General features: G+C 43.7%; 1 protein-coding gene across 1 annotated transcript in view; it reads left to right on the top strand.

Moving 5' to 3' along the window:
- LOC135112160 (uncharacterized) overlaps positions 1-15,226 on the top strand; it is a 90,163-nt gene extending 74,937 nt beyond the window's left edge. The window contains exons 12-14 of the mRNA XM_064026238.1: positions 4,434-4,566; positions 12,598-12,755; positions 14,010-15,226. Of these exons, the coding sequence (XP_063882308.1) occupies positions 4,434-4,566; positions 12,598-12,755; positions 14,010-14,324 (606 nt within the window). The 3' untranslated portion in view covers positions 14,325-15,226. The remainder of the gene's footprint in view (positions 1-4,433; positions 4,567-12,597; positions 12,756-14,009) is intronic.
- The last annotated feature ends 1,829 nt before the right edge of the window (positions 15,227-17,055 follow it).

Genomic DNA, 17,055 nt, shown 5'->3' with positions numbered 1-17,055 from the left:
CCCCCATGATTCTTCTCCTCCTCTTCCTCCTCCTCCTCCCCCTTCTCCTTCTCTTCCTCAAGGCCCGAATTCTCGTTATCGTTCTGGTTAGGTTATCCTCCTCATCTCTGTCCTCCTCCTTTTCCTCATCTTCATTGCTCAGTTTCGCCTCAGTATCCTCCGCCTCGCCTTTGGGTCATCATGTCATTACTAGTATACGTTGTCTTGTTGAGTCTTAAAGTTCTGATGCTTTTTTTTCCTTTGTGTTCTTTGTTGTTGTTCCTTCTCTTCCTCCTCCTCCTCCTCCTCCTCCTCCTCCTCCTCCTCCTCCTCCTCCATTGTACAAGCTCTTTCAACGCCTCCCCGCTTCAGTCACGGCCACACCTGCTCCCCCTCGTACCTGCTGCCACCCCACATCTGTCGCTCTCCACACCTGTTCTTGCTCCTCTTTCTGTTGTTACGAGTCCTTTCTTGAGTGTGTTTGGATTTGTTATCTTTCTGTTTGTTGTTTATTTCATATTGGTGTTTTCTTGATTACTGCTACTACTGCTACTATTACTACTGCTATTACTATTATTACTGCTGCTGCTGCTGCTGCTGCTGCTGCTGCTGCTGCTGCTGCTGCTGCTGCTGCTGCTGCTGCTGCTGCTGCTGCTGCTGCTGCTGCTACTACTACTACTACTACTACTACTACTACTACTACTACTACTACTACTACTACTACTACTACTACTACTACTACTACTACTACTACTACTACTACTACTACTACTACTACTAATAATAATAATAATAATAATAATAATAATAATAATAATAATAATAATAATAATAATAATGTTGATGTTACTACTACTACTACTACTACTACTATGTACTACCACTACATCAACAACAACAACAAAAACAACAACTACTATTACTACTACACCACCACCACCATCACCACCACCACTACACCACCACCCTCTTACAGAATCTCTAAGAACTTAATTAGCAACGTTAATCAAAAGGGCAGAGAGAGAGAGAGAGAGAGAGAGAGAGAGAGAGAGAGAGAGAGAGAGAGAGAGAGAGAGAGAGAGAGAGAGAGAGAGAGAGAGAGAGAGAGAGAGAGAGAGAGAGAGAGAGAGAGAGAGAGAGATAATGACCCCATACACTTGACAACTCACCTGAACACCACTAATGACTTAAGAGACCATTACTTCTATCTCCTCCTCCTCCTCCTCCTCCCTCCACTCCTCCTCCTCCTCCTCCTCCTCCTCCTCCTCCCGGCCTCATTATGTGGCCCCCAGTGCTCCCTATCGTGTCCCCAACGTATTTCAGCGTGTATCAGCTTGTTTCCCAGCTCTTTTGTTGCTACTCCCTCCTTCTTTCCCTCACTCCTTCACCCTACACACACTTGTTCCACCTCCTTCTTTCATTCCTTCATCCCTTCACTCATCACTTGTTATTCCTCTTTCTTTCGCATTCCTTCTTTTCTTCACCCTACTCACACTTGTTAATCCTTCCTTCTCCTTCCTTCATTTCTTCATGCTCTCACTTCCTCCTCCGCATCTCCTTCCCAATAATGTCTTCCTTGTCTTTTCGTCTTTCTTTTTTTTTTTTTGGTTTATTTCTTCTTTACTTTTTTTTCTAATTTTCAGCCTTTTTTCTGTTTTTTTTATCTCTATGTTACTTCTTACGCCTTCCTTCATTCCTTCACTCTACTCTTACTTCTTCCTTTGTATCTCCTTCTCACTCTTCTCTTTCTTCTTGTTTGTTTGTTTGTTTTTTTCTCTTTTTTTTCCTGATTTCATGTTTTTGGGTGTTTCTTTCCTCTTCCCTTGCTTCTTTTTTTTATCTCTTTTCTCAGTTGTCTCGTTCGTATCTCTTCTTCCTCTTTTTTTCTCTCTTTGCCTCCTTAATTTCCATTTTTATTCCTTCCTTTCTTGCTTTTCTTCTTTCCTTCCTTCTTTCGCGCCTTTTTTCTTCTTCCTTCTTTTCCTTCTTTCCTCCTCTTCCTTCCTCTTCTAACTTCCTTTTCATGCTTCCTTCTTTCCTTTTCTATTTTTCTTTTCTTTTTTTATTTTCTTATTTGTTTGTTTGTTCTCTATTTTCCTCTTCTTATTCTCTTGTTTGCTATCTTTCTCTTTTTCTTTGTTTTATATCCTTCCTATCCTTTCTCTTTCCCTTTCCCTTTCCCTTTTCTCTTCCTCCCTTCCACCACCACCACCACCACCACCACCACCCTACAGTACATATTCTGAAACGCTTCTGCGCCGCACCTCCACTACTTTCAGAGGGCTTTGGTTGAAGTTACTCCAGTCATTGAAGGTGTTTTTACTGTTCTAGCGACAGATCAACAAGATTTCCACATATTGAGCAGGAGAAACACTCATTGAGAATCAGGCTAATGATCTCTGTGGCCTTTGAAAATAGTCGCGGGGAGGGAGCGAAACGTTTCTTGAATGCAGGCAAGTCTTATCCCTCACGAGATGGGATAATTTTTCCCGTCCCTTATCACAAACCTCGCCATCACTCCCATACTGTATTGTGGCACTGAATAAAGCAGCCTGTACTAAAAGAAATATACTGTTTAGTGATATAGGCGTTCTGAGACGTCTCCGCCAGTTTTTCTCATCCCCCCAGCTGCTAACTCTGTACAAGGGCCTTATCCGTCCATGTATGGAGTATGCTTCACATGTCTGGAGGGGTTCCACTCATACTGCTCTTCTAGACAATGTGGAATCAAAAGCTTTTCGTCCCATCAACTCCTCTCCTCTAACTGACTGTCTTCAGCGCCTCTCTCATCGCCGCAATGTTGCATCTCTAGCTGTCTTCTACCGCTATTTTCATGCTAACTGCTCTTCTGATCTTGCTAACTGCATGCCTCCCCTCCTCCCGCGGCCTCGCTGCACAAGACTCTTCTTTCTCTCACCCCTATTCTGTCCACCTCTCTAACGCAAGAGTTAACCAGTATTCTCAATCATTCATCCCTTTCTCTAGTAAACTCTGGAACTCCCTGCCTGCTTCTGTATTTCCACTTTCTGTGACTTGAATTACTTCAAGAGGGAGGTTTCAAGACACTTATCCTTCATTTTTTTACTACCGCTTTGGACCCTTTTATGGGACTGGCATTTCAGTGGGCATTTTTTTTTTTTCGGATTTTTGTTGCCCATGGTCAGTGTACCTCCTACATAAAAAAAAAAAAATAAATAAATAAAATAAAATATTGTTTAGTGACGCGTGAATTTTCAAAAGATCATGGGGAAAAAAATGTTAATGTATCCCGTGAATTCTTGCACCAGGAAGGTAAGAGTTCCAGAATTGCGTGTTTGCTTCCATGCATTAACTCACTCTCGTCTTGTCAGCCTGATGTGTGTATTCAAGCTTCAGCAGCCTACGTCCGTGTGTTTTCGTGTCTTGTTATCCACAGAGTGAACAGGATGAGTTTACAGTCCCGTGAATTTACCTCCAAGCTTCATCGGCTTGTGTTCTTTTATCCGTGAAATGAAAGGGATGATTAACAGTCCTTTAGATCTTTATACAGTCAGTGCCACAAGTTTCGTAGTCTTCCGCTTTCATTTCCATTGAGTTTTGCCATTTGTTCGTCAGTCTTCATTAATTTGGCTACTCTTTGGGGACTGGCACCTTCAGTGACCATTTTTTTCCAGACTTTTTATTGCCTCAGTCCAGAGTCTCATAAAATTTCTGATAGTTAACACTAGTACAAGCATTTAGAGTCGCCAGTTCAGGCCAGGATTGTACTTGGTGTCGCAGCCAAAGAGTCTGGGGGCCTCTGCACTGGAGACTGTCAGGAAGAATCGAAAAATTGCACCCAGACATGTGATAATGCGGCGGCTGTTCTGGTGTGTCTGGTGACTTTGCACCGCCCAGCCCATCTTCTAGCACCTCACGAAACCATCTCTGCTTCATGAGTGTTACGTGCAGCTCATACTCTTGTGGTGCTTTACTTTTTACTTCATAACTAGGATGGAAGCAAAGATCACTCTAAAAGCTTGTCCACACCAGAAAACATTGCCTGAAAACGAAGTTTGCAAACTGTTTCCGAACTGTTAACACTGTTTTCAAACTGTTTGCAAACTGCTTCCAGGCTGTTAACACAGTTTGTAAACTTTTTCTGATTAACTCAGTTTCCAGACTGTTTCCAAAATGTTAACACTGTTTGCAAATCGTTTCCAATCTATTTGCAAACCCTTCAAATTTAACACTGTTTACAAACTGTTTCCAAAATGTTTCCAGAATGTAACCAGACTGTAACCCAAACATTGCTTACTGGTGTTGTCAGGCCTTAAGATAACCACTCCTCTGGCTTCTACCACTTTCACAACCATCCTTTCCTCCCTTTTTCCCTCCCTCTTGTTCTTTTATCCCCCAAACCGTACCATCCTTCCATGACCATCCCTCTGTCTCCCTGCCACTCTTGTCGCCTCTCACCGCGCCTTTCCTCGCAGGGTTCCCACAACTTCAGGACCATCTCCCTCAACCCGCGGCGCGGCGAGCGAGGGATGGTCATCAAGACTCACGAGGGGGACTGGGCGCTGGTCACGGCGGAGTGGGCGGGGCTCTGCAACGGGGTACCCTCAGGTATGCCACTCGCCTCCCCCTTACCTGTGTTCACCTCCACTAGTCCTCCTGCTCCTCCTCCTCATCTCTGTCTCTCTCACTCGCACTCTCCACTTCCCCTTAAGCTTTAGATAAGTGTGTTTGTTTCTTATTATTTTTTGGATCACTACTTCTCTCTGTTCAATGATGGTCTTATAGTGAAGGATTTGAAGTGTTCCGAGCTGTCACATAATGTCCGTGTGTGTTTATAGTTCACGTTGCAGTCTGTGATCATTAAGAGTCAGGGAATGTTGTGTCTTGATTCACTGGGTCACTGTAAGGAAGGCAGAGAGAGGGGCCCCGTGTAGCATACTAACCCATAGTAGTTTCTGTAGCTTAAAAGTACTGTATTAGTCTGCTGTATCTTGTTATTACTACATTGGCTTTTATCTGTAGCCCAGTAGGTTGGTAGTGCCTCAGTTGTAAAGTGGTTATTGGTACCGCTGGACCATGTGTCACCACTACTACCAGCACCACTCCTGCCGTGCTTACACCACTCTCACCACCACCACCACCACCACCACCACTGCTACTACTACTGCTACTACTACTACTACTACTACTACTACTACAGACTGCCTACAGAGACACTCTTCCCCTCCGTCACCCACAGCCTCTGTCATCTCTTTAACATCTATCTCCGCAGACACTTCTGTCACACGTGACCTCTGTCACCTTTCACCGCTGTCACTTGTCACTCTATCACCACTGTTGTCACTGTCACTTTGTCACTCTATCACCACTGTTGTCACTGTCACTGTCATCCCTGTCACCACTACCAGTTCCATCACTTGTGTAACCTCTGTCACTATGTGACCACTTCCACACGCGTCATCTGTCACAAGTATCACCTCTGTCACCACTGTGACCACCGTCACTTCTGTCACCCGCCACCACCATCATCTCTGTCATCCGCCACTTACCATCATCTCCCTCACTTCCGTGACCACTGTCACCTCTGCCGATACCTGACACCTCCGTCACCACTGACCACTGCTGCCTCACCATCTGTCTTCCTCCACCTATGACACAACTACTGTAACCACCCACGGACCTTGTTACCACACCTCAGCTTCTTGTCCACCACCCTCACCACCACCACCACCATACTCCCTCCAACACCAGCGACACTACCTCTAACGCCACTAACGACCTCAGTAACTCCACTAACAGCCTCACTAACCCCCAGGTGACGTCGCCTGGCTCCAGGAACCAACAGAATGGCGAGTCTTCAGGCCTCAGCAGCAGTTCTTCATCAGGCAGGATCATGGCCGGTTCACGAGCTACACTAGTAACAACACCCCAGCTGGTGGAGGAGGAGGAGGAGCAGGAGGAGGAGAAGGAGGGAGTCATTTTAAGAGGAGGAGGAGGAGGAGCAGGAGGAGGTGTAGGAGGGTGTTCTCTAAGCGATGATTTGTGTTCTGTCTCCACACACATTCTTTACCTGGACTGTCGCTCCTCACTCAGGTGCGCCTCGCTTTGGTCTCTTAGCTGCGTCTTGCTGACTTGTCCGGGGACCTTCCGCCGCCCACGTGAACCTCAGCCCCTCGTGCCTCGTTAAGCTTGGTTAGAGAAGGGCAGGGCAGATTAGGTTAAGTCATTGAATCTTATCTAGCTTAACCTTTTCTTGGGTTAGGTTAGGTTATTAAATCTAATCCAACTTAGCTTATTGTAACTGTTCCCTAGGTGTCTTAGGATGGATTTAGTTAGGTTAGGTTACGTTGATTTAGATTATTCTATCTAATCTAGCTTAACCTATCTTAACCTTTCTCTTGAGTTTTTGGACGGGTTAAGTTAGGTCAAGTTAGGTGACTAAATCGTAGCTGGCTTAACTTCACCTGACCTAACATCCTGAAATCTTTAGGATGGGTTAGGCTAGGATAGGTTAATAAATCCTAACTTAACCTATTCTAACGTAACCTAATCTAACAGCTGTTCTTGGGGTGAACTATGAGAGGTTGGATTAGATTAAGTTAGATTGTCTAATCTAACATAAGCTAACAACTTTTCTTGGAGTGAGTTTAAGATTGATCGAGTTGTTACTTTCATCTCGCTTAATACAACTTAACAGAAGATACTCATGGTTTGAGTTAGGACGGGTTAGATTAGGTTAAGTTAGGCTGTCTAACCAAACCTAACCTAATATATCTGTTCTTGGTGTGAGGTAGGACGGGTTACATTAGGTCAAGTAATTTACCTTACCTTACCTTATCTAACCTAACCTAACTCACCCCAAACACAGCTGGGGTGACTGAGGTTCGCGTGGCGCTCCTTCCCTCCTTCATACCCCCTCCTCTCTCTTCCTCTCCCTCACCCCCACCACCACCTCTCCCCCCCTCCCTCCCTCCCTCCCTTCCTCCCTTCTCTCCTCTCCCCTCACACCTCCCCTATTCCTTTCACATTCATCCCCCCCTCACTTACTTCCCCAAAACACCAATATTCCTTCCCCTCATCCTGCCCTTCCCTTCCCCACCTTCCACAACTCTCCTCGAACTCCGCAACATCTCTATAATCGCTCCCTCCCATCAGTTTTCCCTCTTTCTCCTCCTAGAAAATAGAAAAAAGGGAGAAAAATCATTAATGGTATTAGTAAAAATTTCGAGAGCATAATTTTTCATTCTCTCTCTCTCTCTCTCTCTCTCTCTCTCTCTCTCTCTCTCTCTCTCTCTCTCTCTCTCTCTCTCTCTCTCTCTCTCTCTCTCTCTCTCTCTCTCTCTCTCTTCTTCCTTTCTTCTTCCTTTCTTCTTCCTTCCTTAGACTTTTCTTAGAATCCCAAAACAGAAAACAAAATGAGAGAAAAATATATTCATAAACAATATTTGCCAATTTTCCGAATGGTGGTTATTATTACCTTTCTTCTCTCTCTCTCTCTCTCTCTCTCTCATCTCTCTCTCTCTCTCTCTCTCTCCTCTCTCTTCTCTCTCTCTCTCTCTCTCTCTCTCTCTCTCTCTCTCCTCTTCTTCTTCTTCTTCTTCTTCTTCTTCTTCTTCCTTCGACTTATCTCAGCATTCCAAAACAGAAAACAAAAAGAGAAAAAAAATTCATAAATAGTGTTAGCCAAATTTTTTCGAAGAGTTACCATATTTCTTCTTGTTTTCATTTTGTCTTCTCTTTGACTCTCCCCAGCCTCCCGTAACAGAAAACGGAGAGGTGTTTTGCTAGGGGATGCTACTCGAGATTTGTCAGGATTCAGTCGCCCCTTAATCAGTGTGTGTTGGACAGCTGTGCTCACTCACCCTTGACGAAACACAGAGACAAGGACTACTACTCATTGCCCAAACCTCCCCTTGTTTGTGGGAATCTGTCATTTTTCCTTTCTCACTTGATTTTTTTTTTGTAATTTTTTTCTTTCCTCACTTCATTTTTTTTTCTCCTTTCCTTCCCAATGTATACAAGTTTCCTGCTCCCTTCTTTAAATCTCCTTTTTCCTTCCATTTCCTTCCCCCTGATCCTTCCTTTTTCGTGGTATTATATTCAAGTTCTCTCTCCTTCAATTTTTTTTTTTATTCCATCTCTTTCCTTCCCTAATCCTTCTCTTTCGTGGTAATGTATTCAAGTTTCTTCTTATCTCCCTTATTATCTCTCCTCTCTCTCTCTCTCTCTCTCTCTCTTCTCTCTCTCTCTCTCCTCTCGCCTCTCTCTCTCTCTCTCTCTCTCTCTCTCTCTCTCCTCTCTCTCTCTCTCTCTCTCTCTCTCTCTCTCTCTCTCTCTCTCTCTCTCTCTCTCTCCTTTCCCAGACTTTTCTTTTCCGTGGCAATGCTTTTAAGTTTCTTTTCTCCAAATCTCCTTTTCTTTCCTTTCCTTTCCTCCCCGAATCCTTCCTTTTTGTGGTACGATATTCGTTTTGTTTTCTCGTTTAGATCTTTTTTTTTTTCCATCCCTTCTTTGTAATAATGTATTCAAGTTTATTCTTTCCTTCTTGAAATTTCCTTTTTTTTTTTCCTTCATTCCTTTACCACGTTTTCTTTTTTTGTGGAAATGCATATCTCTTCCTCTCCCTCTTTAATTTTTTTTTTATCTTTCACCTTTCCTTCGTTGTCCTATTCTTATTTTTACTGAACTTATTTATTTTTCTTTTCTATTGTTTCTTCCCCCCACCTTTTTCACCTTCTTTTTCTACCATTCTCTCTCTCTCTCTCTCTCTCTCTCTCTCTCTCTCTCTCTCTCTCTCTCTCTCTCTCATCTCTCTCTCTCTCTCTCTCTCTCTCTCTCTCTCTCTCTCTCTCTCTCTCTTCCTCTCTCTCTCCTACATAGCATCCATTCACTCCTTTAATCCCTTCTTTCCTCTCTTTCCTCCCCTCTCTTTCCTCCTCTTCCTCTTACTAATATCCTCTCACTTACCTCTCACTTTTTTTATGTTACTCCTCTTACCTTTCTTTCCTTACGTTCTCTTTCTCTTTTTTTTTTTATTTCATTCCTTACTGTAAGTCTCTCTTTCTCCCTACCTCCCCATCTCTCATCTCTCCTTCCTCTCCCCCATCAAGTTGGCAAGTCCGCTTAAGTCAAGCTAAGTTCACTATAGGGTCTTTCAAGTCCTCACCTCACTCTCCCCTCTCTCCCCTCTCCCTCTCTCCCCTCTCCATCCTTTCTCCTCATCTTCCTTTCCTTCATCCCTGTTTACCTTTTCCTTTTTCATCTTAAAACGCCTCCTCTGTTTCCTTCCCTCTTTCCTTCCCCTCCCTCCTCCTCTCCCTTTCTACCTCCTTCCATCCCTCCTTATTTCCTCCCCATAAGTTCCTGCTTCGCTCCTTTCCCTACCCCCCTCCCTCCCTCCTTCCCTCCCTCCCTCCCTACACACTTCAAAGCCTCCATCCGATTATCAATTCGTTTCCTTTTTTTTTTCATCTGGGTTTTGAGTCCACACACACACACACACACACACACACACACACACACACACACACACACACACACACACACACACACACACACACACACACACACACACACACACACACACACACACACACACACACACACACACACACACGATACTTTTTTTCTTTCTTTTTTGTTCCCCCTTCACTATCAGAAAACTCACTCGGCCCTAACATCCCCGTTTTTTGTTGCACTAAGGCATCGTTCTCCCGTTTTCTCTCACTCACCTTCACACAACTCACTTTTTCTTTTTTTAGCTCGATTCTGAAGCCTCCCCCATTGATCCATTTTTTTCCATAAACCCCACTTGTATTTTTTTTTTTATGCATCTATTTGTATATGTGTGTTCATCACGAGACATCCCCAGCCCCCAAAAAATGAAGAAAAAAATTGTCACTAGTTGTAGAAAAAGACGGAAAGTTTGTAATATTGTGTGAAGCTTTTCCCAGTGTCACTTGCGCGCGCACACACACACACACACACACACACACACACACACACACACACACAACACGAGTATGACTGAGAGCATGTACCACGAGCTATGAGAAACACACACACACACACACACACACACACACACACACACACACACACACACACACACACACACACACACACACACACACACACACACACACACACACACAACAAAACGGCACCCTCCAGGTCTTCTCCCCCCACCAAAAGAAAAAAAAAAAAAAAAAAAGGAGAAAGCTGTCCCACTCATCCTCTCATTCCCCCACCACCTCCAGCTCCTCCACCCCCAACCCTCACCCCTCACAATACTAGAGGGCTGCACGTCTGGGTTTGCTTCCCCCTCATCGCCCTCATTCACTCCCGCATGCGTGTTGAGTGTTGGCTGTGTGGGTAGAGTAGTGCTGTAGTGAGGCTGTGAGGTGGACGCCTGCCCTTCGGTCCGCCGCTGATTCGCTCGGGATGAGTCGTGAGGTGGTGGTGTACTAGCATGATTACTCCCGTGTGAATAGCGGTCGAGGTGTGAGGGTGCTTGCCTGAGTGCGCGTGTGTGTGTGTGTGTGTCTCCTCATGCCTTCAGGTGTCCACGCAGGTGCCCAGTGGCGATCTGAAGGTCACAGGTGTAATGAAGTGTCCTGGTGAAGGAAGGAATGTCATGGGAATTTAAAGAAATGTTTTGATGAATGTGAAAAAACTTAGTAAAATAATATTGTAATTGCCAAGAGTTAGGTTGTACACTTTTCCATGTCCGATATTGAAAGGAAAATGTTAATGTCGAAAAAAAAAAAAAACTTATAAATAACGAACTTTTTTTTAAGTGCTGAATGTCAAAATTATTTGAAAGACATGTTAGATTTTTTTACATATATCAACTTACAAATGTTAGAGATTGGTAAGTAAATTTAGCATTGAATTTTCTCATTAAATCCTAATATGTAAAAAAAAAAAAGTAAAAAAATAAAAAAGATAAGCAAACCCAGATAATGTCGAAAAGAATACTTCTAAAAATCATTAAAAAACAAGTTACGTCAAAAATAATAAAGTTAATAATCATCAGGTATTTACGTCCATAACTCAGGTGTTCTCAGGGATGCTCAATTACCTCTCCTACACACCTGTTACCTCGCACCTGTTGACTGAGGATCGTGACGCACCTGCCGCTCCTTTAATTAGCCGCTTGGCTTCCTGACTGACTTGTGGGCTGTCTTTGTGTACCGTGTACCGTGGCCAGGCGATCCCACACCCACCACTAGCACCCGAGTGAACCTGTGAACAGTGAACCGTGAACGTGTTGTGGTGCTGTGCCGTGATGGTTGTGTTCCTTGGCTCTCTCTCTCTCTCTCTCTCTCTCTCTCTCTCTCCCTCTCTCTCTCTCTCATCTCTCTCTCTCTCTCTCCTCTCTCTCTCTCTCTCTCTCTCTCTCCTCTCTCTGTGTCTTTATTTCTCTGATTCTGTCTGTTTCCTGTCTTTCTGTATCTCCTTGTGTGTTTTTTCTGTCAGGTTCTCGTTTTCTGTTGCTCTTGTTTTGTCTTTTTTTTTTTTTCTATTCTCTCTCCTTTGTCTTCCTCTGGTTCTGTTTTTGTTTTTGTTTCAGTGTGTGTGGTATGTTTCTGTCTTTGTCTACCTGTCTGTCTGTCTGGTTAACTGTTTCTGTCTGTTTCTGTGTCTGTCTGTCCGTGTTTCTGTCCGTTTCCCTGTCTCTCCGGTTAGGTTTGTCTTTTGTCCTTCTCGTTGTATGTATGGTTCTGTCTCCGTCTGTCTGTCTAGTTCTCTGTTTCTTGTTTTGTTGCTCTCTCTCTCTCTCTCTCTCTCTCTCTCTCTCTCTCTCTCTCTCTCTCTCTCGTCTCTCTCTCTCTCTCTCTCTCTCTCTCTCTGTCTCTGTCTCTGTCTCTCTGCTCTCTCTGTCTCTGTCTCTGTCTCTCTCTCTCTCTCTCTCTCTCTCTCTCTCTCTCTCTCTCTCTCTTCTCTCTCTCTCTCTCTCTCTCTCTCTCTCTCTCTCTCTCTCTCTCTCTCTCTCTCTCTGCTACCACTAGAAATATAATTTACTAGATCAGTAACAGTTGTCTTAATTTACTTATTTCTTTCAGAGTTAGAGACATAAAAATAAAAGAATAAAAGAAATATGTAGATAATCATGCAAACTTGGTGAAATTGTCATAAAAAAGAAAAAACGTAAATTTTCCCAATCATTCTTTTCCTGTCGCTTTTGTTTTTTTTATTTTATTTATTTTTTTATTTTATTTTATTTTTTTTTTTTTTTCTTTTTGTTATTGATGCGGTAGAATTTCTGTGCTTCTGTGCCTCAGCCTGCTTCTCTCCCTCGCAACAACAACAACAACCATCCAATCACAGCTCAGCCTGCAGCCCAGTCACCAATCAGAACGCAGAATTTTTTAACCACTTACATGAAACGAAAGAAAAAAAAAAAGAGATAATCCCTTAAAAAAAAAAATCCAGAAAATTTACCTACAAAGAACAAATTGGTGATGAAAATGATGGAAAAATGTTGACAAAGTGGCGCCTGACACGAGCAAAACCACACACCACCGCATTCTTGTAGTGTTCAATTGAATGTTTACTTTTTTTTTTTACTTCACTAGTCTTACCCTTTTTTTGAATTAGTGCGGGCGTGATTAAGATGGGCGGTGTCCCCTTCAGACGGGCGTGGAAGACCAGGCTCCCCTGGCCACCTGGCGCTGCACATCCACATGCTGCGACAGTTCCAGCACCGTTCCGTCATTCTGCCCTACGAGAGGCGAGAGTACACCTTCTGTCTCGGCGGCGTCACGATCGACATGGAGAGAGGCGTGTTGGAGGTAAGGACATGATGGAGGCATTGGAGGTAAAGGGATGGGAGAGGTGTTGGAGGTAAGGAGGAGGGAAGATGAGGTGTTTTGGAGGTAAGGAGGGGTAAGCAGGGAGGTGTTGGAGGTAAGGAGGGAAGATGAGGTGTTTTGGAGGTAAGAAGGGGATAGGCAAAGAAGTGCTGGAGGTGAGGAGGGAAGATGAGGTGCCTTGGAGGTTAAGAAGTAGGCAAAAATTGGTGCTGGAGGTAAGGAGGAGGGAAGATGTGATGCTTTGGAGGTAAGGAGGGGGTAGGCAAGGAGATGCTGGAGATAAGAAGGGAAGATGAGGTGCTTTGGAGGTAAGGTAGGACAATATTGGAAGTAAGGAAGTGTTGGAGATAAGGTTCCGCTAATCATCATGTTCTTAAAAACGTTGGAAACTCATAACAGTTTTCAAAAACCCCAAAAGGTGATAGTGTTTTTTTTTCTTTTCTTTGCAAATTTTCCTATCTATACAGACAGAATATTTGTTAAACTATCATTTGAATTATGAAGACTTGTTGAAAACCCTTACAACCCCTACTAAGTATTTTCAAAGATGATAAGTCGTGTTTTTCATGGGTTTGCATGTATAGATTTTTTGTTAAACTGGCATTTGAATTATGAAGACTTGAAAACCCTTATGGCCTTTCCGGTCGCTAAGAATATTCCTGATGAAAGAACAAAGTACTCTAGAATACAGCCCTGAATACCTCGCTGTGTTCCGTGTTTCCCTTCGTCTTGAGTTCGATGACTTTTGAAAAGTAGATTAGAGGACGCGACACTGCAGCAGACAAAGGACACAGGTCGGTTAGTCTGCTGTGCTTTGTGAGTTACCTCCGGCTCAAATTCTCTAATCCGATGACAGTCTTACAAAACCTGAGGACTTACAAATGCGTTACAGAGGACTGAGATTGAGGGTGAGGGTAAGACGCTAAACATGGTGAGTGTGTGGGCCATATTCTGCAACGCTTCTGCGCCGCACCTCCTTCACTTTCAAAAGGCTCTAGTTGAAGTGACACGGATTTTTAAGGGTGATTAACTATTTTTATATTATTAACTGATGAAACACTCATGAAAACTCGGCTAATCATCCCTGTGGCCTTGGAACATAGTCTTGGTGAGAGAGCGAAGCGTTTCATAATACGGAAATTGGTGTGAAAGTGATTTATTACCATGAGCGTATTCCCTTGCCGCTAAACACGAGTGGTTGCCCGCCATGCTGTACTCCCCGTGTGCCCACAGGTCGGAGTGGGCAACCCGTGCCTGGTGGAGAACATCTCGCTGGCCCTGAGTGCTGCGGTGCTTCACGTGCTGTGCCAGCCTCGCCCAGACCGCCCCGTGGTGGGCCAGACCAACCGCATCCCCGTGGAGAAGCTGAGCCTGCTGCACGCCCTCGGCTACTACGCAGACTGCACGCCTCACAACTCCTTCCTCAGGTCTTGCATCGGCGACGGCTGCGGCGGCTGCGGCTCGTGCGGGGGCTGCGGCGGCTGCGGGGGCTGCGGTGGGTGTGGTGGGTGTGGCGGCTGCGGCGGCTGCGGCGGCTGTGGCGGTTAAGGCTTCCTGAACTTAGGGATTCATGTTGGTCTGTTTCCTTTAGTCTGGCCTGAGCATTTCTTCCCCGTTTTCTGTTCCCCGCGTGAGGAATCGAGGGGAGACCCTAGCGTTCAGGGCTGGATCTGCTAACGGGGACTTGGTGGTGGCTGTGGTGATGCTGGCTCTTCCATCCCCCTTTCCTCCACCCCACCATACCTCCACCCCTCCCTCCACACCCGAACCTTCGTCAGCAGGGCAGGAGCAGACGCCCAGGCCACAGCATCACCACGCCCGAGATTGAGTTAGTCTGCTCACGAGTTCTGCCCGGCGCGGCAACTTTTCCTGTCCACACACAAATGAATTCAAAAGATACACCATAGAACTATTTTGCAGGCGAGGCAGTTTGTACGGACACCCACCACTAGAGTTGCTCATGATACGTATCACAGTAGGAGATTCCCGTGTAGGTCAGTCAGTAACTCCTATAGTCTGATGGTAGCCTGTTTTGTAGTGTCATACCGACTAGCAGTTTGTATCAGACGTAAGACAAAGGCGCTATCCAAGTATCTGATAACTACAGAAAACTCACCTACACTTCGTTTTCTATACCCCCGGTTTTCATTGTCTTATAATTCTTTTCTCTTTTTTTTTTCTTTTTTCTTTTTTTTTTTCCCACACTTTCCTCTCCCCCTCCCCATCCATCCATCCATTCATCCATCCAACCATCCCAACCTCCACTCAAGCGAATTTTAACACTTCCCCTGCTAAACTGGACTCCACTACCTCCACCTCCGCTACCTCTCCCGACCGCCTACCTCCTCTCCCACTCCGCCCCTCCACCATCCCCTCCTCCTATTGCTAAGACTCCTCGCTGTTCTTAAATCTTAGTATTTATTTGTTTGTGTTTCTTTCAGCTCAGTTTTCAACCAGTTCTTTATATATATATATATATATATATATATATATATATATATATATATATATATATATATATATATATATATATATATATATATATATATATATATATATATATATATATATATATATATATATATATTATACAAACCTCTCTTTTCTGTATTTTTTTTTTTTTTTTTTTTTTTGTGGTTTTAAATATCAGCCACTTAAGGTCATAATCTCGAAAGGTGAATTTTTATTGCTTATCTACTTACCTATTTTCTTATTTACTTATAAATATGTATATACCTGCACAATATAGTATATATTTCGTGTTGCTTACACAGTAATTTATTTATTTTATTTTTATCAAGCATTTCTGAAACGAAAAAAAAAAAACTCAAAATTTTCTATTGTATATTAACTTGTACTTCTTTCCTCTCCTTGTGTGTGCTTTTCTTCTTCTTTGTGTATCATTAATATGATATTTCTTTTTTATTTTTTTTTTCTATTTCGTATTACAACTAAAAATTTTCCTCTTGTATGTCACAAAGTACTCTATTTATTCGCTGTTTTCCTCGTTTCATTCCCAGTACCTTCATTTCCACCACCCTTCATTTCCTCCATTGCATTCACTCACTCATTCCCCGGTATCAATAAAGCGAGAGTTGACATTGGACCAATACTTTATATTTTTGACAAAGCGTCTTAATTGTTGTGTCTAACCCACCCCCTCACCTTTGCAAACTCCACACAAACCTAACCCATCTTCCCCCTGCCCCTGCACAGCTTTCCTTTGTCCTCCCCCCATCCTCCCCACACGCCTCCAGATGATGCTAGCATGCTTATGTAAAAGCTACGAAACACACTAATCATTTATATAAAGTACGACTAGTGAAGAATGTAAAAAGTAGGTTCCCCCACATCCCCTATTTTCTAGCGAGAGTACCTGGGTGTAGCACCGCTTTCGTTGTGCTGTTCAGAAGATGTAGAGGTGTAGTGTGTGTGTGTGTGTGTGTGAGAGAGAGAGAGAGAGATTCCGAATTGCATTCTAAACGTTTCAGCGTCTTCACTACTTCCGGCAGCGGTGGAATTGCTATCACCGTGATAGTGTAACAAGGATTTTGCGTCACTGGCAACAGCAAAAATAAGAAATAACGAGGGGAAGTTAATAGGGACGCCTGGGGGGTTACCGTAGCTCCATTGATAGTTTAACAAAGATTCTGCGTCATTGACAATAAACAACAGGCGTGAAAGATACTAGGGTACTTTGGAAGGTTGCCGTAGCTCCAGTGTTAGTTTACCAAGGACCCCGCATTAACAGTAACAACAAAGACTCTGGTGGAAGTTACTAGGGATTTATGAAGTATTCGCAAGCTTGCCGCATTGTCAGTAGCAACAGAAAAGAAACGAGTGGAAGTTATTGGGGTTGTTATCGTGGCTCCAGTGACAGTTCAATAGATTCTGCACCATCAGAAGCTACAAACAGATGCGAATGAAAATTGCTAGGGTCGTCAGGGCTGCTGACGTGGCAGCAATGATTGTTTTTATAAGGGCCTCGCTTCAGCAGCGGCGACACACATGAGAACCCGGCTAATGTAACTGTGGCCTTTAATAACACTTTTGATGAGAGGAAAATGTGGTTAAAAATGTGTACATCTATCTCCACCTCTTTTATCAGGTTCGAGTGGAAGCTTTTACGAGTTTAAAAGGAAAGTTGTTTCATGATTCATTACTTTAACACTATCAGTTGGAAAAAAAAATGCACACGAAAACGCGAATGATGTAATTTACGGGTTGTTTTCATGATTCATTAGTTTAATATTATCAGTCTTGCAAAAAAAAAAATCAT

The sequence above is a fragment of the Scylla paramamosain genome, chromosome 23 (genome assembly GCF_035594125.1).
Source record: "Scylla paramamosain isolate STU-SP2022 chromosome 23, ASM3559412v1, whole genome shotgun sequence".
In the NCBI taxonomy this organism is placed as follows: Eukaryota; Metazoa; Arthropoda; class Malacostraca; order Decapoda; family Portunidae; genus Scylla; species Scylla paramamosain.
The sequence above is the reverse complement of the archived record's forward strand: the minus strand, read 5'-3'. Positions and strand labels throughout refer to the sequence as shown.